At 34.9% G+C, this 26,117-nt stretch overlaps 2 protein-coding genes across 5 annotated transcripts in view; one reads left to right on the top strand and one right to left on the bottom strand.

Annotated features, from left to right (window-relative positions):
- rec114 (REC114 meiotic recombination protein) overlaps window positions 1-502 on the bottom strand; it is a 153,789-nt gene extending 153,287 nt beyond the window's left edge. For all 4 annotated transcript variants that reach the window (XM_026230461.1, XM_026230460.1, XM_026230458.1 and 1 more), the window contains exon 1: window positions 259-502. In XM_026230461.1, coding sequence (XP_026086246.1) covers window positions 259-405 — 147 coding nt within the window. In that variant the 5' untranslated portion in view covers window positions 406-502. The remainder of the gene's footprint in view (window positions 1-258) is intronic.
- A 533-nt stretch (window positions 503-1,035) lies between these two features.
- The window catches only part of LOC113061392 (potassium/sodium hyperpolarization-activated cyclic nucleotide-gated channel 3-like), a 49,346-nt gene continuing 24,264 nt past the window's right edge, over window positions 1,036-26,117 (top strand). The window contains exons 1-2 of the mRNA XM_026230450.1: window positions 1,036-2,198; window positions 21,959-22,382. Of these exons, the coding sequence (XP_026086235.1) occupies window positions 1,540-2,198; window positions 21,959-22,382 (1,083 nt within the window). The 5' untranslated portion in view covers window positions 1,036-1,539. The remainder of the gene's footprint in view (window positions 2,199-21,958; window positions 22,383-26,117) is intronic.

Below are 26,117 nucleotides of genomic sequence, written 5' to 3'. Positions count from 1 at the left end.
ATCAATCACAACAATTCAATGATGGGGCATACAACACTCACATTATTATCTTTTTTTTATTTCCATCATTATTATTATTATTATTATAGAATTACTGTTTTTATTTGTAGTACTAATGTAAGTTAATGTGACTAAAGTTAGTTGTTCTCCTCACTAAACCCCTTTTCCTGAAATTTCTGAACGTATAAAAAAATAATATATTTGTGTAAAATGAAAATGTTTTGAAATGGCTTTTCGCAAATTTCAGTCAGTTCTCACCTTCCACGCACAGTTAACGTTACAGGCCGAGGATTTGGGTTTTGCTTTGCCTTCGGGGATAAATCGACCATAGCGTCGCAGTTTCCAAACACAAATCGAAATTGTTGAGTCCTTCGAATGTTCTTCGGTTGAAGAACCACTTTCCATATTCGCGTTTACTTTTTTTATTCCAGAAAATGAAACGAGTAGAACGGATGAAAATAAGCAGAGGCGGAGACACAGACCGTTGACGGTTAAAATTTAAATCGCGTGACGTTCTTACTCTTACAGTTGTGTGCATGCGTCAGTATATGCAACGTCGAATTTTGTTAATTAGAAAATTAAAATAAATTATTTTAGTGTAAATGTAATCAATATTACGTTGTGGATTTACATGTAGGCCTATTAAAACATGACAACGTTCAATAAAATAAAAATAAAAAAGTGCAATCGCGACTTATCGCAATAATAACAATAATACGTAATAATAAATAATAATAAACAATTATATACAAATACAATAATATACAATAATAATCACTTTTTATCTCACAATTCTGACTTTTTTTTCTCCCCAGCACGTGTAATTGCAGTCATAAAGTGATAATTGTGAGATATTTACAGGCAATTCTGGGAAAAGTCTCCCATTCTCCCACTCAAAATTGACTGTATAACTCGCCATTCTTACTTTATAGCTCGCAGTCGTGAGTTTATACGTCACAAATCTGTGGAAAAAAGTATGAGAGATAAAGAGTAGCAAAATTTTTATTTTTTTTATTTTTTTTTCAGTGACGGAAACGGGCTTTCATATCTGTCATGATCTCCATCACAAAAAAGTCCAAATAGAGCCACATTAAATGTTTACTTTTGCGTGAGGAGAACCGCGTAAAGGCTCGGTTGTGTGTCGGGGACCTGACTGACTCAGAGTGGGTGGGCTGAGCTGTCTCTCGCTTCTATGGCAACCCCAGAGATCAGCATCACCGGGAATATTAACGGGATCAGAGCGACTCGGGACGGCGGAGGCGGTGATGTCAGCGGTGCCCGGTTGGTGTGGGCCACTCGATTGTGATTGACAGCCGATCTGCGATTCCTCAGACTTTATTTATTGGTGTTCGCAGAGCGACACAGTCAGTGCCTTGAAGCTGGAGACCACTGGATTCGGGCAGCCAGGTAGAATAATGTGCATGAGCGAAAGACAGCTCGGTTTGACCCTTCAGACAATTCGGGTGCACGTGGATTTGTAGCAATACGAACTGGATTCGTTTGTCATTGAATTTATCGCGCGCCCGTTTCAATGTCATAATGGACAGGTTGCATTCGTCCACGCGTAAAAGTCTCAACAGTTTGCCTCAGCACCTCGGGCAGAAAGCGTCCATCATGGGTGATGCAGAAGACACCGACAAAGACACCCGGAGGAGGAGCATCCGGATGAAGCCCCTGCCGTCCCCGAGCTCCGCGGGGGACACCAGAAGCGGAGAGTCCGTGATCATGGAGACGGACATCGGGAGACACGTGAAGACCAGCTCCAACGGAGAATGCCGGAGGTTCCGAGGGAGCCTTTCGTCCATCACCGGTCGGCACGTGCACGACTCGGATGTAGCGGAGGAGAGGCGTCTGATCACGGAGGGAGAGGTCACCCCGAGCGAGGGGAGCCCTGCTGGAGCCGCGCGTGAGGATGAGGATGAGGATGAGGATGCCGTCGGTGCGAGCGAGCAGCATCAACCGGGCGTCCCGGATCACCAGACAGGCTTCATAAAGCTGGAGGGCGTCGAGCAGATCCCACCGGACGACGAGAAGTTGTATCAAGCGGGCTTCATGCACAGACAGTTCGGGGCGATGCTGCAGCCCGGGGTCAACAAGTTTTCCCTGAGGATGTTTGGGAGCGAGAAGGCGGTGGAACGGGAGCAAGAACGGGTCAAATCCGCCGGTTTCTGGATCATTCACCCCTACAGTGATTTCAGGTAACAGGGTCTGTCCCCCTCCGAAACACTGCTCACTTCACATCTGGATCAATCAGTGTATGGCCTGACAGAGACAACAGCTTTACTGACACAAAAGAGCAAAATAATGTAGGGTTAAATTAAAATGTATATAGTGCACTCTAAAAAATAAATGCTCTTTATTATCACCAATTGGAAAGCATCACATCCATGGAATCTTTCCTTTGCACAAAATTTTCTTTAGAGTGAAGAAGAAAAATAAGGTTCTTGACACTAAGAAAATGAACAGTTTTATTGGGGAACCTAAAAAATGCTCCTTCTTTGGCATTGCTGCCATTACTTTTTTTTTAATGTCGTAAAATGCTAATTTGAAGGTGTATCAATATTATTTACTGTTTTAAAATAATTACAGTTATAGTTTATGCAATTAAGTTTATATATGAAGAGTTCATATGCAAAAGCCTCTAAGTGCTTTCTGAATTTTTTTTTTATCTAAAATGAGTATGTGTATCACACACACACACACACACACACACACACACACACCAAGCCCAAAGCTCTCCCATGCAGCTGACAATAGAAGTGCATTTGACATGAAATCCAGACACTCTTTCTTTATTAATTACGGTGTGTCCTTGGGGATGACATTGACTGTGTAGATCTGATAGGTTCATACACACAGTTTGTATTTGCCTCAGGCTTCATTTGCGATATGAGTGCATGAAACTGATTCATGCTGTGGTCATAAAAGCAAACACTAGTTTTTTAATTAGATGCCATCTGCTTTGCATTCAAAAGGCGGCTAACTTGCAAATTGCATGTGCCATGGACGTCTGTGATTGGGTTGAATTTACAGTTTTCATTCATGAATTGGCAGGGTAACGTGCCACACAGGGTTAAACGGAGACATGACTGCTGTTTGCCTTGTTTACCTATTGATCCCGAGATGATGCTTTTATTCTGCTCGACATTATGAGATTGCAACGTTGTTCCTGGAGGATATGAAAGGCAGTGTGGGGATAGACTGATATGATATGAGGTTGCTGCGTTTGTGTGTGTGTGTGTGTGTGTGTGTGTGTGTGTGTGTCAGTGCTGAGATGGAAGTTTATTCAATAACACTTTGTTTAATGCCTTTATATATGATGCATTATACAGATGTTTTAAATGCATTAAATATGCATTGCAATGATCTCTTGAATAAGAATAACCATATTTATATTAATGATCCACCTTTAGAAATATTTCATTAAAACCGATGACTAATGGATAATTTACGATGTAAGGAATTTGCTAATATTATAATGCATTTTAACTTTGGATGCAGCTATTTGTGAAAAAAATTTAATGCATTATATTGTACAATGCATGCATGGTAGATAAAGGCACTTGTTTATTCTTTCATTATCATCAGTGCTTTGTTTAATAATTGAGAGTTATGCAGTTATGAGTTAAGTTGTTTTATTCTATGTTTATTGATACCCGAGAGCATTTTAAAAGAATATTAACCCAAGTTCTGTCAAGATTTACTTTCCATTATCTCATTCCTGTTATTTTTTCTGTGCAAAATATTTTTGAAGCACTTCTCCTCAGCTTATTATGGATAATCATCCTCTAAGCCGAAGCTGTGACGTCTTATATGCTTGTTTGAGATGCATATTACAACCAACACTGTCAGTGACCTCACAGCTTCGGTTGGAGGGGAAGATTATTATGGAGAAGACCCGTGTAAAAAATTCATGTTTTCTTGTAACAGGGTTTGCATTTTTGCAAAGCACACTGGATTACAGATCTTTTATAGCCATGCTGGTATTCTCGCATTGTTGTGGTGGCGCAGATAATAATATCGTTGCTTCTCTCGCTCTGAACACAATGACTGAACTTCCAGCACTGATTACAGGCCTAATCTCCCCCAGCATATACCTCCATAATTACCACAGCAAGGTCACACACACCAGAGCATCGTTACTGAAGATAAAGGCCACACAGACCCCTCTGCTTTGCTATGTATGCAGCTACCTTTTAAGTTATCATCCTATAATAAGATTCTTTCTGGAAGCAGTTCTGTGCAATATGCACTACACAAAACAGCACAGTTAACTGGAAGAACAACAAAAGACGTGACACAATACCGCTATGGAGTTTAAAATGTAATATAGTTTATTTATTGTTAAATGTGCATGAGAAAAAAATAAGTTTTTAAAAGAAATAAATATTTATTAGGGTTTTTTGTGGCATTTTTTAATGCACATTGGTAATTCAAAGTGCTTTACATACTGTAATATTATTTAAAAAAAATATATATATATAAAGTATGCATGAGAAATCAAAAACAATAAATAGAAGTAAATATTTAATACAGTTTATTTATTTTGAATATGCAGTATATTTATTGTGTTTTATACACACTGATTATTTAAAGTACTTTACATGATGCTAAATGTTTTTTTTAATCATAAAAGGTACCAAAAAAAGACTAAAAATAAATATTTCTAGAATTTCATACATATTGCTCATTTAAAGTGCTTTACATACAGTACTGTAAAACAATTAAAAAAATTATAAAAGGTGCAGGAGAAATAAAAAGTAACAATTAACATAAATAAATATTTAATAAATAATATAGTTTATTTATTTATTGTGTTTCGTATACAGTGGTAATTCAAAGTGGTTTGCATGCTGTAAAATATTTTTTTATCTTAAATAAAAAATTTAATTATAAAAAATTATAAAAAATAAATATTTAAAATTATTTATTGTATTTTATACATATTGCTCATTTAAAGTGCTTTACATACTGTAAAAAGATAAACATAAGGTATAAGGTGCATGAGAGAAAAAAACAATAATAACGATAAAAATTAATATTTCATATAATGTATTATCTATTTTATTCCAAGCACATTAGTAATTCAAACTGCTGTTTGAACAATTAACAATACACAAAATATATATATATATATATATATATATATATATATATATATATATATATATATATATATATATATATATATATATATATATTAGAATGTATTAAAAATAAATTAGAAGGAAAAGGATAAGTAGCCAAATTCTATTTTATTTAATTGAATTAATACTTTTTTGTAGTAAATTAAATGTAAGCGTAATACTCTTTTATTGAAAACCACCACTCTTGTAATGCCACTTGTTGAACTATTTTAGAATTGTCTTTTTTTTTACCATCATTGTTTACTAAATATTTTGCAATGCATTGCATTTTTTGGGAGCTTCATGTGTCGGGATGACTTGCAAAATTGATTAAACCAGCAATATGTCATTGCTTATATTTTCCCCGTCTTTTGTGCAGGAACTTTTTAAATGCTGTCTAGGCGGGCATCTCACTAGGTTTTGAAACCGAGCTTCTCTTGCCCATTCCTTACACAATACACTCGTCCTCACTTCCAAAATCCTCTTCTGTTCAGCCTCTCATCCACCTTCTGTTTATCTTGTCATGCTCTTAACATACTTGCATTATCAGTTCCTGAGTCTTGGAGCAGAGACAGATTTGCCCGGCCTTCTCTCATAAATTACCTCCGCAGGAAATGGCAAATAAAGGAAGTTTGCATCGGGGTGGCTTATGTTTGCTATTGCATAATGGGAGTGTAATTGGTGTTTTGCATAAAAATGAAACCCCTGTTTAAGCTGCGCTTACACACTTACGTGATTATGGAACCCACAATTAAAATCCTCAGTGTCTCCATCCATCCGTATGCACAGATTTATCCGTATCACTGTAGTTTAGTCATTAGACTGATGCAGATCCACTGATCGCTGGCTCTAATAAACGAGATCCGCTCGGCACTGAACTGCACACACTTGATGAAAGACAGTGAACAGAGTAAGTGAAATGTCAAGGAGAGCTGCATCTGATCTGTGAGCTTCATCCTTTTGAACAGACTTACAGAAAATAGTTCGGAGCTATGACTGGGGGAATCCCATACAAATCTGTCAAGAGCATGCTTGTCATATTTATTTATTTATTTCAGTTATCAGGTTAAATCATATGCACTTACATATTGTTGTTCTTTCATTAGTTTTGATTGCTTCTGTTATCGCTTTGAATGCAAGTGTCTGCTAAATGACGAAATGTAAATCTAAAGAAAATGCCTTTTGCATTGCATTTTAAAACAACTGTATTGTTTTGCATTAAATTGTTTTTATTATTTTGCACTATTTAATCGTATTGAAAGATGTTATGCTGCCAGTTTGAATTTAAAAACTCATTGAATTTATGTAATCGATGTTTATGAAATACAGTAAAAAATATTATATTACAGTATTGAGAGATAATATTGGCAGTGTCCTTAAACACACTAATAGGATTTTTGGGGGAAAACTACTTAATTTTCATGAAAATAATGTCTTGCAAATTAATCTAAAATGCGTAATTTTCTTTATGCAAAATATGATTACACATGACATGTTCTTTTGTGCTATGCAAAGCTAAACTCAGTGTTATTTTAGTGTCTATAAGATATTTTATTTCTTTTAATTATGGGGCTAAATAAGAAATTGCATTGAAGAAAACAACTGTATCATTTAAAGTGTTTTTGTTATTTTGGATTATTTATTAGTATTTAAAGATGCTCTTCTTCAAATTAGAATTTAAAAACTCACGGAATTATATTTTTTGTTTTGTAATAAAGTATAAATAATGCATTATAATCAAATATATCTGTTTGTCTATCTATCTATCTATCTATCTATCTATCTATCTATCTATCTATCTATCTATCTATCTATCTATCTATCTATCTATCCTAGCAACATGCTAATAATGTTAGAAACATGCTAGTCAAATGTTAATCATGCTAGAAACATGCTAGAATCATGCTAGTCGAATGCTAATAATGCTAGAATCATGCTAGAAACATGCTAGTCGAATGCTAATAATGCTATAAATATACTAGCAACATGCTATCAAGGTGCAAATCATGGTAGAAAAATGTTAGCAACATGTTAATCATGCTACAAACATGCAAGCAACATGCTAGTAGAATGCTAATCATGTTAGAAAACATGCTAGCAACATGCTAGTCAAATGCTAATCATGCAAGAAATGTACAAGCAACATGCTAACAAGATGCTAATTATGCTAGAAACATGTTAGCAACATGTAAATCATGCTAGAAAAATGTTAGCAACATGTTAATCATGTTAGAAACATGCTAGCAAAATGCTAGTCGAATGCTAATCATGCTAGATATATACTAGCAACATGCTAGCAAGATGTTAATCATGATAGAAACATACTAGCAACATGCTAGTCGCATGTTAGTCGTATGTTAGTAATGCTAGAAACATGCTAACAACATTCTAATCATGCTAGGAACATGCTAGCAGCATGCTAATCATGCTAGAACATGCTAGTAACATGTTAATCATGCTAGCAACATGCTAGTAGCATGCAAATCATGCTAGAAACATGTTTGCAACATGCTAATCATGCTAGAAACATGCTAGCGACATGCTAAAATGATTAAAACGATAAATGAAATAAAAACAATTTTTTTATTTTTTTCAGCTAACATTTATTTTATTTCAAGTTACATGAACACTTGTCAATGTACATTTTGCGCATTAATATATTTATTTCCAGTAGCATTTACACTAATGTTGTGTAATTACCCAGAGGTAAGTGCATGTTGCTCGTTAGTATTTTTCCATGCTCACTAATAGGATTGCACTGTAACAGACGTCGTAATGCGTGACTGTGTGTTGCATGCACCACATCTACAGTATAAGACGTTAGTTACTGATGCTAGCGATGCTGGCAGAAATGCAATGACGTAATGACAGATCATGCAAAGACTAAAAAAGTTTATAGAGTGCATTAAAGCACAGGAAGTTCCATTAACTGATGTTGATCAGTAGCAGTAAAAAAAGAGCTTGTGTGGCTTCATCGCTGGATCCTGAGACGTTAGTTCTTGTCACTTGAGGCTTCAGGCATTATTGACTCAGATACTGAATAATATGAGTTGTGTGGGACAGGAAGAGGATGTTTTCTGAGGCACTATAATCAAATCTACAGTCTCATTTCCAACTCTAAAACATTTTCTTATCTTATATGTATTTTATATTCTTGAGGAACGCATTAGTTGAGATGGAATTGTTTTTTTCTGTAGTGCCCTACACTTTATGATTTACAGTAACTGTGTTTACATAACATTTACTGTAAGTACATTCAGTCTTTGATACTTAACATTTAGATTTTGTTAGTCTTGTTAATGACAACATTGTGTCTATCATTAATCTTGTTAAGTTTGTTTTATGTGGTTTTGATCAAGTAATGTTGTTATTTCAAACCTGTATGACTTGGACGGTTAATATCATGTGTATATATATATTTTTTTTACCTTAAATTGCTAAATAATTAAAATATCACTGTGATTTGGTCTAAATATATTTATTATTATTATTATTATTATTATTATTATTATTATTATTATTATTATTATTATTATTATTATTATTATTATTATTTATATTATTATATAACCCTGTTGGCCAAAATGTGCAATAATAATAATAATAATAATAATAAATATACAATTATAATAACAATTGTTATTATAATAATTACTAAAATATATAAAAAATACTAAAAAGAATTATAATATAATAATAACAATAATATAATAAAGAAAATAATATAATAATTTATTTTGCAGTAAAGTACAGGTGTTTATAGATGAATTATTCATTTTAAAAGCAATAAACCATCACATTTTGTATTTTTTTTATAAGCACTTATGGGGAAATTATTGACAAATTGCTTTACCAAAATACACGTTAAAGTGTTTTTTTTTTTTTTTTTTTTTGAGCACAAAAGAAGATATTTTGGACACTGATGCAATCGTCAAAATAACCTCTTTTGTGTTCTCCCAGAAGGGACTTACCTTCACCGCAGAAAATAAGAAGGAAGTCATCTCTCGCTGGTTTATTTTCTCTCTCTATCTCTTTCCTCAGATCTGGCTGAATTCATTAAAGCGAAGTGGAGCAGCTTTAGAATACAGAAAGCACATTAGAGAGTGAGGTTTTCTCCAGATTCAGACAGAGACTGAACAGAGATGCTGTTCCGGATAACATGTTCTTTTTGGTCACACTTTTGCAGCGTTGTCTTCACAGGGCTGGTTTTATTCCAGACGTGTGTGTGTGTGTGTGTGTGTGTGTGTGTGTGTGTGTGTGTGTGTGTGTGTTGAGTGTCCCTTTCTACTTGGTAACCTGTCACATTACCAAAGTTGTGAATTTCATTTCACGTTGACTTTAAGAATATTAAGAATGCAGTACAGTGTGTTGATAATCCGTGCGTCACACACACACACACACACACGTTTGTTTTGTGTAAAGTGTGTTCATCCCATAGGTGTAATGGTTTTTATTCTGTAGAAACTGTATATTCTATGGCCCTTCACCAACCCTACACCTAACCCTAACCCTCACAGGAAACTTTGTGCATTTTTACTTTCTCAAAAAAAACTCATTCTGTATGATTTATTAGCATTTTGAAAAATTGGGACATGGGTTATGTCCTCATAAGTCACCCTCTCCTTGTAATACCTGTGCCATACCCATGTCATTATACACAGTTGTGTCCTGATATGACACAAAACCAAGAGAACACACACACACACACACACACTCACAGCTCCCAGCTCAAATGACAGTCTGATCCTCTCCGGTTTTGATTCCTCTTGATTGTTGGCTGCGTGTCTCTATTGATTTGTTTGGGTCTTGCAGGTTGATGCACAGCTGATCCTCATTAACATACCACCGCCCACATTTGCATAACACTCATTTATTATTCAGCAGCACTGATGAACAGAGATCATTTACTTGCAGAATTCTGTTTAACCTTACTGTTTTTATGCATGCAAATATGTTCCAGTTCATATATACAGTATATATATACATGCTGATTATAATATAGTTGTTCTTCATCCTTTTTCTTCTTCTTTTCATGCTTTCTTGCTCTTCCTTTGTGTCTTAGTCCTTTTCATTCATCATTTTATCTTTCTGCTTTTTCGTCCTTCTGCTTCTTATTTTCTCTTCTTCATCATATTTTCTTTTCTCTTTCTGCTTCTTTTTCTTTGGTTCATCTGCTTCTTCTTCTTTGTCCTTCTTCATCACCCTCTTCTTTTGTTTAATCTTCCTCCTTTTATGTTTCCTTTTATTATTCTGCTTCTTTTTTGCTCCATTCTTCTTCTTTGTCACTCTTTTCTTCATTTCTCCTCTTCTTCATTTATTTTCTCTTCATCTTCTTTATCTTTTTCTAGTATATAGTTATGAAAGGGATGGTAGATGCACCTGTGGTTTGCTTTCACCTTGTTATATTTTATTTCCACTAAATAAATGATTGACTTAAGCGCAGATGCATCAGACTGATGTTTTTGGCCATTAAAATGCTAATTCTTATCAAACTTCATTGATAAATAATATATTGTCTTTAATGTTAAAAATGTACACTGAAAGAGTGACCGACTCCTGGCTGATGCTCTAATACACTGAAGGGAAAGTGAGAATTATTGAGTAATCAAAAAGGCCTCCAATATCAGGAGCACGCAGCACAGAGGATTATTACAACACAATTTATTTAATGGAGGGATTGGGATGCGACGCTGATGGGACGATAAGAGACCGAGGGAGGGATGGAGCCGCAGAGGGATTGAAATAATGCCGTGACCTTTAGGCTCACTTACAGAGAGGTTATCGAACGGGAAACACGCCAGCGCTCCTCTTCTCGTCTGCCAATGACTTTGTGTTTAATGTCCTTCAAAGTGCATTTCTTCACATTTCACTGATCATGCAAAGACTTTGTGTTATTAAAATACGCTCTTGGAAGCCCAGCATAATGCAGATAGAGAATTATTAGTTTGATTAAATGCTATGCTCTCTCTCTGATAAGCCCACATCTGAATCAACCAATGGTGTGAGTTTGGGGCGGGGCTAACTGCCTGTTTAACCAATGACGAACAGGAGGCGGGACTAATGGGAGTTTTCAGTAAAGCCCCGAAAATAAAATTTAGTTTTTATGTTTGATGCTTTGATTCTTTTAGAAATTATAAGTGGAGTAAACCTCTGTGATAATTGAAATTTGCCTGTGAGGTTCTTATGATGTGTAGAAATGAGTGTAATGCAATGTTATTTTATTATTATGTTTGTAATACTCTATATATTTATTTTTGTAGTACCTTGTGTTTATATTATATTATATTATATTATATTTGTAGTATAAAATGTGTTTTTAGTCATATTAATATTTATTTATCTTTGATTTGTAATATGAATTCGCTTTTATTTTTCAATCAGCTTTTACATCTTTCATTTTATTTTATTTCAAGTTTTAGTAATATTATATCTTCTTTTTGATTTTTAAGTATTTCTGTCTTATATTTGTTTTTATTTCAGTTTTACTAATTTTAGTTCTTCAGCTTAAATTAATTTAAAATTTGAAATTAAAATTAATGAAATTAAAATTTCATTTTAAAAATGTCAACATTTTTTTATTGCATTTATATCAATTCTAATTGTCATTATGTTTAAGTTTTCCCATGTAAGTTTTATATTTTATTTTATTTTTGACTTTTATTTTATTTCAATGAAGGATAGTTTTAGGTTTAGTTTTACTTAACTAAATTTTTTTGAGTTTTGCCCTGACTGTCTAAAAAAAGACTCATCACTTGTATTTTTTTTTAAACATGGTATTTTTCATCTTTCTCTCCAAATCTGGTCTTAAACGACACCAATTTACCGCCTCTGCAAGAGGAGACGAGGTGTAAGCATTTGTGTTTGACATGCTTCATTTCTTGCAGATAGACTCGACTGATTTTAATTGAGCAAGTAGAATTGACAGTAATGCTGGATGTAAAGTTTTGTGCTGAGATCTTAAAACTCACCATGTAATTTCTCTCAAAACCACAGAGTCAAAAATCACTCAGTTTATTCTCATGACAGACATTCATATGGAAATCACATGTGCTGATTATTTATTTGTCATTTGCAGTGTTTTGGAGATGGTTTGCTTAAAGGCTCAATAGAAAGATGATTGACAGCTGCTCTCAAGGTTCAGACGCGAGCAGATAAGCTCACTCACTCGCAGCCCGAATCTACCACACACTGTACTAAAAATAAAGTGTGTGTGTGTGTGTATGTGTAGGTCATGTGGAAGGGTAAGTGTCTCTCTGACCGCTGTGTTGAGCTTGTTGCTGGATCTTCTGTGTATTTCAGACTCGGTTAAGATCCACGGATGACAAGACAGTAGCAAGATGGATCTGACACACATACGCAAACATACACACACCTCAATACAAGTTTGTTTCTCCGTCAGATTTGGAGAAATATAGCATTGCATCAGTGTCTCTGTAGTGAATGGGTGCCGTCAGAATGAGAGTCTGATAAAAACATCCCAATAATTCACAGCACTCCAGTCCATCAGTGAACATCTGGAGAAGACAAAACCTGAAACACATCCAGCATTAAGATGATTTTAACTCAAACACATAGAGTCTATAATCCAGAATAACACTTCCTCCAGTGAAAAAGTGCATCTGCTGTTGTCTCTCACATCAGAATCCAGTTTAGATCTGTTTAAACGCTGCTTGATCTGTGCAGATTTCTCTCCTGATTCAGACCAGAACACTTTTTCACTGGAGGAAGTGTTATTCTGGATTATAGACTCTATGTGTTTGAGTTAAAATCATCTTAATGCTGGATGTGTTTCAGGTTTTGTCTTCTCCAGATGTTCACTGATGGACTGGAGTGCTGTGGATTATTGTGATGTTTTTATCAGCTCTCATTCTGACGGCACCCATTCACTGCTGACACACTGATGCAATGCTGCATTTCTCCAAATCTGACGAAGAAACACACTCATCCTGATCTTGGATGATCTTAGGGTGATCATATTTTTGTGTGAACTATTCCTTTAAGATTATTTGTGAATTGTGGAGATCAGAACAAAGCGATTTCTTTGTCTTCTTGTAGACCTGAAATATTCTCCATGCTAGAGGAATGCAAATGCAAGAAAATATAAATGTGCAATGAATGCAGTTATGCTTTAAGAGCAACATGCAACAGTCTTGGTGTATTTCCGATCGTGGAGGATTGCTCTGTTTCTTTTCCTTTTACACATCCGGATCAGTTCGGCTGTAAGGGATCGAGCAGCTTTCACTCTGCTCTGTCCATTTGCTGATTACATCACCTGCTGCTGATGGATACCGGCTTGTGTCCGGTCAGGAGGTTACGTGTGTGTGTGTGTGTGTGTGTGTGTGTGTGTGTGTGTGCAGCATGAAACAGTGCTGGTATTACAGCCTGTATACGCTGTTACCTTCTCATTAGGTGACGGTAGACGGCTGCCACTTCCACTGTCCCTTTCTCTTCATCACACACACTGAAATACCCTCTACACTAGTTCACATCTGTCTCTTTTAGAGATAAACTTTCTCAGATGCACTCACGGGTGCCGTTGTTCTCCTCTTTGTTCTGTCTGGCTCACTCAGCGGCTGATAAAGAAACAGAAATACACTCAAGCACAGATAACCAAAGTTCATAAGAGAGAGAGAGACAGAGTGTGTGTGTGTGTGTGTGTGTGTGTCTGTGTAAGAGAGAGAGAGAGTGTGTGTGTGTGTGTGTGTGTGTGTCTGTGTAAGAGAGAGAGAGTGTGTGTGTGTGTGTGTCTGTGTAAGAGAGAGAGAGAGTGTGTGTGTGTGTGTCTGTGTAAGAGAGAGAGAGAGAGTGTGTGTGTGTGTGTGTGTGTGTGTCTGTGTAAGAGAGAGAGAGAGTGTGTGTGTGTGTGTGTGTGTGTGTCTGTGTAAGAGAGAGAGAGAGAGTGTGTGTGTGTGTGTGTGTGTGTGTGTGTGTGTCTGTGTAAGAGAGAGAGAGTGTGTGTGTGTGTGTGTGTCTGTGTAAGAGAGAGAGAGTGTGTGTGTGTGTGTGTCTGTGTAAGAGAGAGAGAGAGAGTGTGTGTGTGTGCGTGTGTGTGTGTGTGTGTGTGTAAGAGAGAGAGAGTGTGTGTGTGTGTGTGTGTGTCTGTGTAAGAGAGAGAGAGAGTGTGTGTGTGTGTGTGTGTGTCTGTGTAAGAGAGTGTGTGTGTGTGTGTGTCTGTGTAAGAGAGTGTGTGTGTGTGTGTGTCTGTGTAAGAGAGAGAGAGAGTGTGTGTGTGTCTGTGTAAGAGAGAGAGAGAGTGTGTGTGTGTGTGTGTATATTTTTTAATAAATATATATATGTATATATATATATATATATATATATATATATATATATATATATAATTAAAATGATAAAATATATATTAATCTAGATCCTTATTTTATTTAAATATATTTAATTAAAAACTGTAAAATCCTTCTGTCTCTGTATGTATATATGTATGTATGTATATGTATGTAAATATGTACTATAGTGAACAATTACAGAATGTATTCTTCATTATATTATTATTTATATTATATTTTTAGGTATATTTAAATGAAATTAGACAAACTAAATACAGAAACTATATAGCGTATATTTATACATTATTTATATTATTATATTGTTCTCGTGTATTTTATAGTAATTATAGTAGGCTTCAATAATACTTTGCATATTCCATATTTTATAGTGATTTATGCGCATTTGATCCTTATTTTAATTAAGCATAAATGATAGTGTATTTTTCATCTTTCGGTATTTCTTTCCGCATCTATTCTTGCAGCCTTTTCTCAAAGGGAACATTTGTGAGCGTGTCCTTAAATTCTGTTGTGTGTTAGTGGAGGTGTTGAGCTCTTCTGAAGTGTGTACTTGGTTCCTCAGTGGGGTTAAGTGTATCTTTATAGACTTGTCGTTCTGTTTATCTGCTGAAGCGGGTTTAACAGTGTAGCTAATGTCCTCTGTGTTTCACTGTGTTGATAAAGAGGAGACAAGCTGTCTCACATGCCTTCTCCATGCTTGCAAAATGTTTGTGAACCTAAACTCTTGCTTTTGTGCTTTTGTGACTTCTGCTACCTACAAATTGATGAATTGGATAAATTCATGCTTTTTCTTACCTTCATTCGATTGCACGAAAAAGAGTAAAATGCTGTCACTTGTAAAGCATGTTCTTAAAGGTGCAGCATCACAATATATCTCATTTAAGGGTGGATAAAAAATCTTACCAATGGTAATGTGTTGCATATGAAGAGAGAGGGTTTCTATAATAACCCCCTTATCATACTGTAGAATTGTCAGAGGTGGGTAGTAACGAGTTACATTTACTTCGTTACATTTACTTGAGTAATTTTTCGGGGTAACTAATACTTTTCGGAGTATATTTAAAGATGGGTACTTTATACTCTTACTTGAGTAATTTTTTTGGGAAAAATCTGTACTTTTACTTCGTTACTGTGGGCGACGCCCCTCTCGTTACTTTATCTTAAAGCAATAAATGTTATAAATGCTTCAGTTTATTCCAAACACGCCGTCTACTTTTCTCTGGGCAATGAGCGATGCCCATTCGCGAATGACTCATTCTTTTGAGTCAATTCTGTTCAAAGGCTTGATCAAACCAATTGGCAAACGAGTGAATTGGTTCATGAATCAGTTTGAATGAGTCGTTCAGCTCCCTGCCTCACGAGCTGAGCGTCTGAAGCGGTTCACTCAGAGTTGTAACGTTTAAGAATATCAGCAGCGCTGAAAACGGGGCTATGGAACTGCACTGAATTGAAAGCAAATCTACAAAGGCTATTATTTGCTTGCGATGGAGATCCTTATTAGATGAACACCACGTGTGCTGTCTACTGTTTAACAGGTAATAACTTGGGCTACATTCTATTACAGTACACGATACCACTGTGACATTAGTTTGTTGTACGTGTGTGGCTTATAACAGAGGGGAGTCAAGTTGAATGCAGCTTCCAAAAGACAAAAAAATAGCCGATTAAGATTTTATTAATTTTAATACAATCACACCGGTGCGAGTACGTTCAACAAGTCATATCAGCTGCTAAATTCAGATCTGTGATCGCTTGCTGGCGCTGAGCCAGAGACAGACGCGTTTTTACAGCGCTGCGCATTATAACCAATCACACAAGATTCTGTTGAGCTTTTGAATGCAATGGCCAATCAGAGGTGTTCAGATGAGTCATCGCTAAAATGCCGATGCTTCCTTCACTCGCTCACTGAATGGAGACCTCTTTCTGCCGAATTCTCTCGTCAGAAACAACAAAGTGCAGATGTGTGTACGAAACTATAATTAAGATATTGATTTCACAGTGTTAACAGTTTCAGTGATTTTAACAGGAGTTTCTGAGAGTGATTGAAATCTAGACATTCAGTGAAAATGATCTTTAATCATGTAAATGTTATTTGCTCTCTTTCTGAACAATGAAAGATTAGTTGCAATATTTATATCACATTAACTTTCAATGTTAAATTCACATTTAATATAAAGCCAGTCGTATTAAAAATATGTTATGGCATGACACCTATATTTGTTACTTAAGTAAACAGACAGGGTTTTATAATAAATTACATAAATTGGAGTAAAGGCTGATGAAATATATACATTTATACACACACACATACATTACATACATTTTATCTAAATAAAAATAGGCTCCGTATATATGACCCAAAGTAACTAGTAACTAACTACTTGAGTAGATTTTTTATCCGATACTCTTTTACTCTTACTCAAGTAACTATTCAAGACTAGCACTTTTACTTTTACTTGAGTAAATATTTCTAGAATTACTTTTACTTTTACTTGAGTAAAGTATTTGGGTACTCTACCCACCTCTGAGAATTGTGCTATAATTACCCATATAAATACAACTAATTATATACACTAACACTTGAAAAGAGACAGAAATGTAGATGTTTTTGGAGGGATGCTCATTTTTAAATCATACCCTATTTATTGCATCGAAGTTTGTTAATACTTTACTATATTTATGAGGTGGATAATTTTTTCAGTTGTTATTATTCATGCAAGCATGCATATTGCTGTTATAGTTTTTATTTATAACCATTATATAGCTGAAAACTTTGTCTAGAGCTTTTATGAATGTTTAATGCCAGGTGTTTTTTTTTTTTTTTTTTTTATATAAAGGAAAAGACAACAAAAGAAGGAAAAGTGCTAGTATTAGTTGGTTAAGTGCAGGCGAAAAAGATGAGTCTTTAGATGTTTTTTGAAAATGAGTAAAGTCTCATCGAATTGAGATTGGGAGGTCATTCCACCAGCTGGACACAGTTCAGGAAAAGGTCCGTGAGAGTGATTTTGAACTTCTTTGGGATGGCACCACAAGGCGTCGTTCACTTTCAGAGCGCAAACTTCTGGAGGACACACAAGCATCTCTCTCTCTCTCTCTCTCTCTCTCTCTCTCTCTCTCACACACACACACACACACACACAAAAACACACACACAAATACACACACTCTCTCTCTCCAGCTGGCTGTCATCATGGAAAACATGCAGGAGTCATGGTTGCACAAGGGGGGTAGAGTGAATGTATACGTGAGAGAGCGTGTCGTTTTATCTGCTTCTATAGACGGTACGTTTACGGTCAGTCTGCATTGCATTGATTTTACCACGATTAAGTGTTGCAATGCATGACACAAATGCTAAATGTTAAAGAAATATTTACAGATTTTATAATACAAACCAACAAATACAACCAAAATACCCTAGCAACCACTTTCAATGCCCTAGCAACCACATAACAACACCTGAACATGAATTATAAGCAGCTCCTCCTGAATAATGCATTTTTTTTTGCTCTCGCTGTGTTTGTTTGTGAGGTGCTTGTTGGCTCACAAGTTTGTTGTTTGTTTGAAGAATCCCACTCAGAAGTGGGGATTCGCCATCTGGCCACACACACACACACACACACACACACACAGACACACACACTCATGACACATTAGAGAGAGAGAGAGAGAGAGGGGATGTTAGATCATGTATCAGACAGCTGCAGTATAAAGTGCCGCTCTGAATTAGTCTTTCTCTTACACCGTGTCCAACTCACTGAGATTCAACTTTATAGAAGACCCTGATGTGTGTGTGTGTGTGTGTGCGCGTGTGTGTGTGTGTGTGTGTGTGCTCTTGTTTTTGTCTCATATCAGGACACAACTCTGTATAATGACACGGGTATGACACAGGTATTACAAGGAGAGGGTGACTTATGAGCACATAACCCATGTCCCCATTTTTCAAAACACTTATAAATCATACAGAATGAGTTTTTTTTGAGAAAGTAAAAATGCAGAAAGTTTCCTGTGAGGGTTAGGGTTAGGTGTAGGGTTGGTGAAGGGCCATAGAATATACAGTTTCTACAGAATAAAAACCATTACACCTATGGGATGAACACACTTTACACAAAACAAACGTGTGTGTGTGTGTGTGTGTGTGTGTGTCGGGAAATACTAAGGCTGAAGAACAAATGTTGTGAGTGTTGAATGTGCTGTTCCTGTGACGTGTGTGAGGTTCTCCTGGGTTTTATACCTCAGCTGAAGTGAACAGTATCAGAAACGTCTCACTAAATATAACACACACCCTGACAGCGATCCGAATCGCCGGATTCCCTCGCTACTTTGAAGAATTCCAATTACTGTCAGTGTTTTCCGTGTGTGTGTGTGTGTGTGTGTGTGGTATTCCATCCACATCACAGCTCAAGCATCACAGACAGTTTGTTGTGTGTGTGTTATTTTACTATAATTTGTGTTTAATCAAGATGCCTTGATTCGTCCACAAATATCTGAATGTTAAAAGAAATAATAAATTAAATTCAGTGGAAAATCTCAAATACCAGCAAATCGAACTGCCTTTGTTTACTTTGCCCGGCCTGCTTTAAATTGGCTTTCACACTGACGATGGATTTTATGGGCTTCCTAAACTTGGGAGGGTAAATCAACCAGAACCGGATGAGCCGTACACCACACTGACCTTCTCTCTGTATGCAATCTATAGAGCCGCGACGATATATCACCCAACTACAGAGCCAATCTAGATTCAATTACCACCTGGGCCAAGAGTGCAATTTATATCTAAACACACACACACACACACACACACACACACAAACACACATACGTGTGGACGCTCCTGAGGCTGTGAGAGGTCGCGCTGCATGCATTAAACTCCTGTGTTTACCTCTGAGATCGGTGAGGAATTCAGCGTCATGACTTTCTGAACATAATTCATGGCTGAAATCTCAAGTGCATCCTGCTTGCGATTCATAAGCTGAATCCTCAGCAAACAGAATTTGAATTTATTGCCAAAATGCATTTCCTTAGTCACAAAGGTACATGCATGCATTTGCATTCTGAATAACAATGCATTGTGATGATGTGCAATGTTTTATGTGATTTATGTGAGCTCATGAAAAATCTGGATATGAATTTATGTGTTGCTGATTCTGCATGAATGACTCACTTTTTGGCAACTTTTTGAATCTGGTTCTCAAGAATGTCTTTTATTGATTTTAAATGGGAAATTCTGCTTTTACACTGCAAAAAGTGCTACTTTGTATTTTTGTCTGGTTTTCTAGTACAAGTATCTAAACATTCTTTATGAAATTCATCAAAACGGAGGGAGTTTGATGCTTAAATAAAAAGCAAATATCTACCAGCGGGATCAGAAACTTAAACTTGAGACTGAGTACATTTGAGCTTTTCTGACCCCACTGGCAAATATTTATTCTTGTTTTAAGGATAAACCTCATTTTCAGACTTATTTTCTTATTTGCCGTTGTGCATTTTAAATAATTTTATCTTGGTTTAAGAATGTTTAGATATTTGTGCTAGAAAACAAGATAAGAATACAGAGTGAAAACCAAGCAGGACAAGATGGTGTTGTGGCATGTAAACCAGATTGAGCAACGCTAAACCAGTATGAAAGCATCCAAAACATGCTGTATACTGGTAACAAGAAATTAAATCTTCTTAACTTGTCACCAGATATGCCAGCGGATCTGATCTATGCTTTTTCCCCCACAGTGGTTTATTTCAGATCTAGTATATGCTTTGATGCATGTTTGTAATTAAATGACCAGAAAGAACTGAAGTGTGAACATTTCTAATGATAGTATAGTTATAAAACATTACAAATATGTCCCTTTGAGCTAGTTTGAAGTCAAAAACAATATTGTTTGATCGAAGATTTTTAGTGGTGCAGCAGGGCTCGAGAATGTGACCGTTTGTTTTTGTTGTTGTTGTTTTTTTTTTAAAATGAGAAAGCAATTTAAATGTCAAAATGGCAATCAAGAAATCAACCAATACACTCAAAAAAACAAAAAACAAAAAACAACATGCATAATTTTTAATGTGAATGGTCAAAATAAGCCAATTGAAAAGAAAAAGTGCTCAATATAAGTGACTGAAAAAAAGCAATGTGATTTAGCAGGCATTTCACACTCATTCATGCACACACCATGACAGTCAAAACTGTGCCATTTATTGATACACACTCTATGATAATCCAACAGTAACATGTTTTAACAAAATACAGAACTTTACACAATCAAAAGGTGTTTAAAAAGATGCATGGAATAGTGCCATATTCAGTTTAGATTCTGATTAAATTATTAAATTGTGCTCTGTTTTCAGATTTAAAATATTAGAGCTTTCGTGTCATCTCCCTCCACAGCACAGGTATAATTCACGTTTTGAGAGTCATATCCCTGTCCAACTCTTTACTGTGTAACGTAATCCACTCTGGCTTTGTGATCTGAAACTAGCTCCCTAGTTATTGACTAAAAGTGCTATAGTCAGCAGCAGCCGAATCAGCAGTGGCCCACTTGGGTTTGTTTGTTAACCAATAAACCCAGTTTAAATGTTTGAAAACCCCCAAACCAGCCCCAATATTGTCCATTCGCTCATTTCAATTCAAAACTGCCCAGTCTTGCAACACTGGCTGCGAGATTTAGCGAGAAGCATTTAAACTCTGCACATAATTCTCCGTTATAAACCAATCAAACAGCGCTGACGCACAAAACCAGAAGTAGTAACGCTTCCTATAGCCATGGTGTTGTGATAGAAATAGTTAGATGTTCTAGGGTTTGTAAAACCTTTTGAGAGAGAAATTCAAGCATTTTTCAGTGACTTTCAAGCATTCCAAAACTATTTTCCGCACTTTAAAGTTCTAAAAATGATCCAATTTGGATGTTGTTTTTAATAAGATGAGCAAAATACACTTTGTGGGAAACAAACATCAATCCATAATAACACTTCCTCCGGTGATAAAGTGTTCTGGTCTGAATCAGGAGAGAAATCTGCACAGATCAAGCAGCGTTTAAACAGCTGTAAATAAATCTGCGACTGGATTTTAATGTGAGAGACAACAGCAGGTGCACTTTTCTTCACTGGAGGAAGTGTTATTATACACTAAGTAGCCGTTCAAAAGGCCCTTTTTAACCGCCGCGGGCACATTTTCGCAAATAGACGTCAGTTTTGCCTTGCTGATGTGTTACATTTGACTGCTTCAGTCACGGAAAATGAAAGAAAAACACTATAGTTTAAATATTTAATATATTTCATATTTAATATTCACAGATGAATATGCGCCACCTGGCGGTAGTTTCGCGAATGATTTTAACACGCGACTGAATTACAGTTACCGCCGCGGCACCCGCGCCGGCGGTATGTGCGGCGGTAAGGCCCAGATAGTCTGGCCACCTACTGTAGATTATAGACACTATGTTTTTGAGTTAAAAACGTCTAATTCTGGATTTAACAGACATTGACATTGACACTACATTTTACAGTTTTTGAATGCACTGACTTCTGGCTGTAATTCTCCTCCAGGTTTTACTGGGATCTCACCATGCTCCTCCTGATGGTGGGAAATCTCATCGTCATCCCCGTGGGCATCACCTTCTTCAAGGACGAGCACACGCCGCCGTGGATCGTCTTCAACGTGGTTTCCGACACCTTCTTCCTCTTGGACCTGGTGCTGAACTTCCGCACGGGGATCGTAAAGGAGGACAACGCGGAGATCATTCTGGACCCTCAGCGGATCAAGATCAAATATCTGCGCTCGTGGTTCGTGGTGGACTTCATCTCCTCCATCCCCGTGGACTATATCTTCCTCATTGTGGAGACGCGCATCGATTCGGATTTCTACAAGACGGCGCGAGCTCTGCGCATCGTACGGTTCGCGAAGATCCTCAGTCTGCTGCGACTTCTGCGGCTCTCGCGGCTCATACGCTACATTCATCAATGGGAGGAGGTGAGAGGACGTCTTTCCATCGATTTAAAACGCATTCACTGTCTACATTTCATTTAATCATTCTAAAAAGAATATACAGAGAAATATCATTATGACTTAAACACTTCAGACCTTCAAAAATGCCAGATAATTAATTAAGACAAGACAATTAAGACAAATTAATACAAAAATAATCATAATAACAAAATACAATTATTATTATAAAATTATAAAATAAAATAATAACAATAAAAGGAAATGAAAAATTATTATTATTATGTGAATTTATTTTAATAAATCTAAATGTATTAAAAAATTTAATAAGAACATGACAACAAAAATATTATTATTATTATTATTATTATTATTAATGTATATTTATTTTAATAATTCTAAAAAACGCCTGACCTTCAATGGTCAAATGCCAAGACAACACCACTGCAAAAAAAGATTAATATAAGTTATTATAATTATTATAATATAATATATGTAATTGAAAAAAAAAAACAATTATTATTATTTTAGTACATTAATTTTAATAAAAAACAAATATACACAATAATATAATTAGAACTCAAACACTTCAGACCTTCAAAAATGCCACACAAAACCAACAAAATTATGACTTTGATGACTTTTTGTATTTTGGGTGAACTGCTCCTTTAATGGAGTTCTTAATTATGTGTCGTTTTAGATTCAGTCTTTAGTGTTACTCCTTATTTACATAAATACATACATATAAAATTTATGGATGGCACTTTGTATCATATTCTCTTCATATTTATGTGATTGATCTTAGCTAGCAAATATGAGTAAAGTTTGAAAAATAAGATATAAAAATAATACACACACACACACACAAACATATATATATATATACACTGTAAAAAATTTCTTGTTGTTTTTACAAAAACTTTTTGGCAGCTGTGGTTGCCAGAATAATTTTGTAAAAATACAGAAAACTGTAAACACATTTACGTCAAAAACTGTTAATTTTACAATATAAAGCTGTAATTTACAAACAAGAAAATGTGAATATAAACCAGTAAATTCAACAACACACAAAATTAAATCTGTTTTGTACCTTGAAAATACTGACAACCACCATAATAATAAAGATGGTACTGTATAAGAGAAAGCCACATGAAGTATCAAAGCTCATCACAAGTAGCTTCACCACAAGCAGAAGTATATATTAACATATAGAAGGTGCACATTTATGGAAACACAAAACACCATCATGGTAACACACGTGATACTTAAATAATGCAAACAACTTTCATTAAGCAACAGAAGATGTAACATAAAGCTCAAATGTACATAACTGATAACAAGAACTATTTAAAAAACATGATTATTTAAACAAAATACTTTCAAACGTGGAGTGTCACGCAGGGAATTCTGGGAATATCAGTTTACAGTTTTAGACTGTAAATTATACATTGATTTGTTCTTTTTTTTACTTCTAAAAGCTGTATAATTAACAGAATTTTACTGTAAATTTACATTAAATGCTTTGTTAGATCTTTTACAGTTTTTCCCTGTATATAGTACGGGAACTTACTGTTAACCTATTATCAGTTTTTTTCTGTAGCGTTTTTACAAAATTTTACAGTTAAAATTACACTTATTTTTTACAGTGTACATATACACACACATACAAACACACATATATATATACACATACATACCTGTACACACACACACACACACACACACATATACACACACACACACACACACACACACACACACACATATATATATATATATATATATATATATATATATATATATACACACACACACACACGTATTAGTGATTTGAAATCGATTGTGATCCATGTGATATATATTATAACCTGTTATTCCTTATTTCAGTGACAGGATCTTAATCATTTTTAAAATATTCAGTTTTTTTATTATTTCAGTAATTTGGCATACATGAAATTTGCTGTCTTTATATTGATTATTTAGATTATTTATCATTACATGTGTTTGACTGCATGTCAATCAGTTAATAAAAACATTTATATATTTATCTATATATTAATTTTAATTTTAAAGTATTTATTTTTTTAAATAGTAGGTGATATGCCATTCTATTTATTTTATTGTAAGTGAATCCAGTTAGTCAGCATGTTATTAACTCAAACTCTGATGAAGGCTTTTTGCGTGACTCAATCTGAGCAAACCATCCAAGTTTTAATTGAGTGACTGTTTTTAAGAGCTGAAGCAGTCCCTCTCACAAACGATGTCTCTGAGCTTTGTGTGCGGGATCGTTTCGGAGCCGTCCGTGGAGCTTCGGTTGATGGGCCGTCTGTGTGTGTTTATTGAGTGAAGCCAGGGAGTCCGTCTCTATTAATATCTGCATCTGGGATTGCTCTGATTTATGGCTGGTGTCACAGAGATCAGATGTTCTGGATGAAGAGCGTGATGTTCAGGATGACACAGAGCTCCCTGAGGTTCTTCAAAAACACAAATCTACTCAATCTAGGCTTGTAGACATAGACTGAAGTCTGCAGGAGGAGGAAGAAACTGGGTTTAACAGCGTATTTAAGGGATGCAAGACGGTTTGCGAACTTAAAAAGTGAATGTGCAAATGTGAATATGTAATATAAATATGCACACAGCAGACAGGCTCTAAAAGCATGTTAATAAAGAATCAAACACCCTCATTGTCTAGACGTGCTGTAATACTACTCATTCATTTCCAGTTTGTATACTATACACAATATATTGATGGACAATCACAAGTGCAGTGTGCAGTGAACACTGTGTGTGAGGAACTGTAATAATTAGTAGATCATGTGCTGTTCTAAAAATACAAAAATTGTTCATTTATTTTAAATATGTTTTTATAAAAAAAAAATATTTTCATAATTTCATTCATTAATGTAGTTATTTCAATGGGTTTGTTCTATTTATAAAAATAAAAAAAGTAGGTGATGTAGTATTTTAAACAAAGATTTTAATTAATTAATTTATTATAATGTATTTTAATGTATGTGTGTGTGTGTGTGTGTGTGTGTTTATGAAATTATTTTTGCCATTCTGAACAAACATTTTAATTATTTCTTTTATTTATTTTAAATCATCTCTCTTAATTAATTACATTTTTATTTTAAGAAATTTTGATGGATCAGTTAAATATGTTTTAATAAAAAAAAAATTTAAAATATTTAGTAACGTGCCATTCTAAACATAAAATTGAAATTAATTTATTTAATTGAAATATTTTTAATTTTTAAATGTTTTTATTTTCATACATTAATGTATGTATTTTAATAAATTGTAAATTATTTATTTAATTTATTTTATTTTAATTTTTAAATAGTAGGTGATGTGTATTTTAATTCATTTATTTATTCTAATACATTTTTTAATATTATAGTTTTTTTTTTCAAATGTGCCATTCTAAACAAAGATTTTAATTAATTTATTTCAATTTATTAATTACTTAATCTGTATACATTTTTTTTATTAATTTGAATTTGTTTGTTTGTTTAATTTTGTAATATTTTAAATAGTAGTTGATGTGCTATTCTAAACAAATTCTAAAGCCCAGTGTTTTTTAGTGACAGCTGCCAATGGATGAATATCATTATGATTATTTTTATGAAGGCTCAGATTGCATGTAACTTTGACTTTGTTCATATATTATACATTTGTAGATTCGCCCCTCGCCGTTCAGACAAGACACATTATAGTCTTCATTCCCCTGATTCACAATAATGACTTTATAATACGCCCAAA

This window comes from Carassius auratus, chromosome 43 (assembly GCF_003368295.1).
Source record: "Carassius auratus strain Wakin chromosome 43, ASM336829v1, whole genome shotgun sequence".
NCBI classification, from domain to species: domain Eukaryota; kingdom Metazoa; phylum Chordata; class Actinopteri; order Cypriniformes; family Cyprinidae; genus Carassius; species Carassius auratus.
This window is presented reverse-complemented; position numbering and strand designations above follow the sequence as displayed.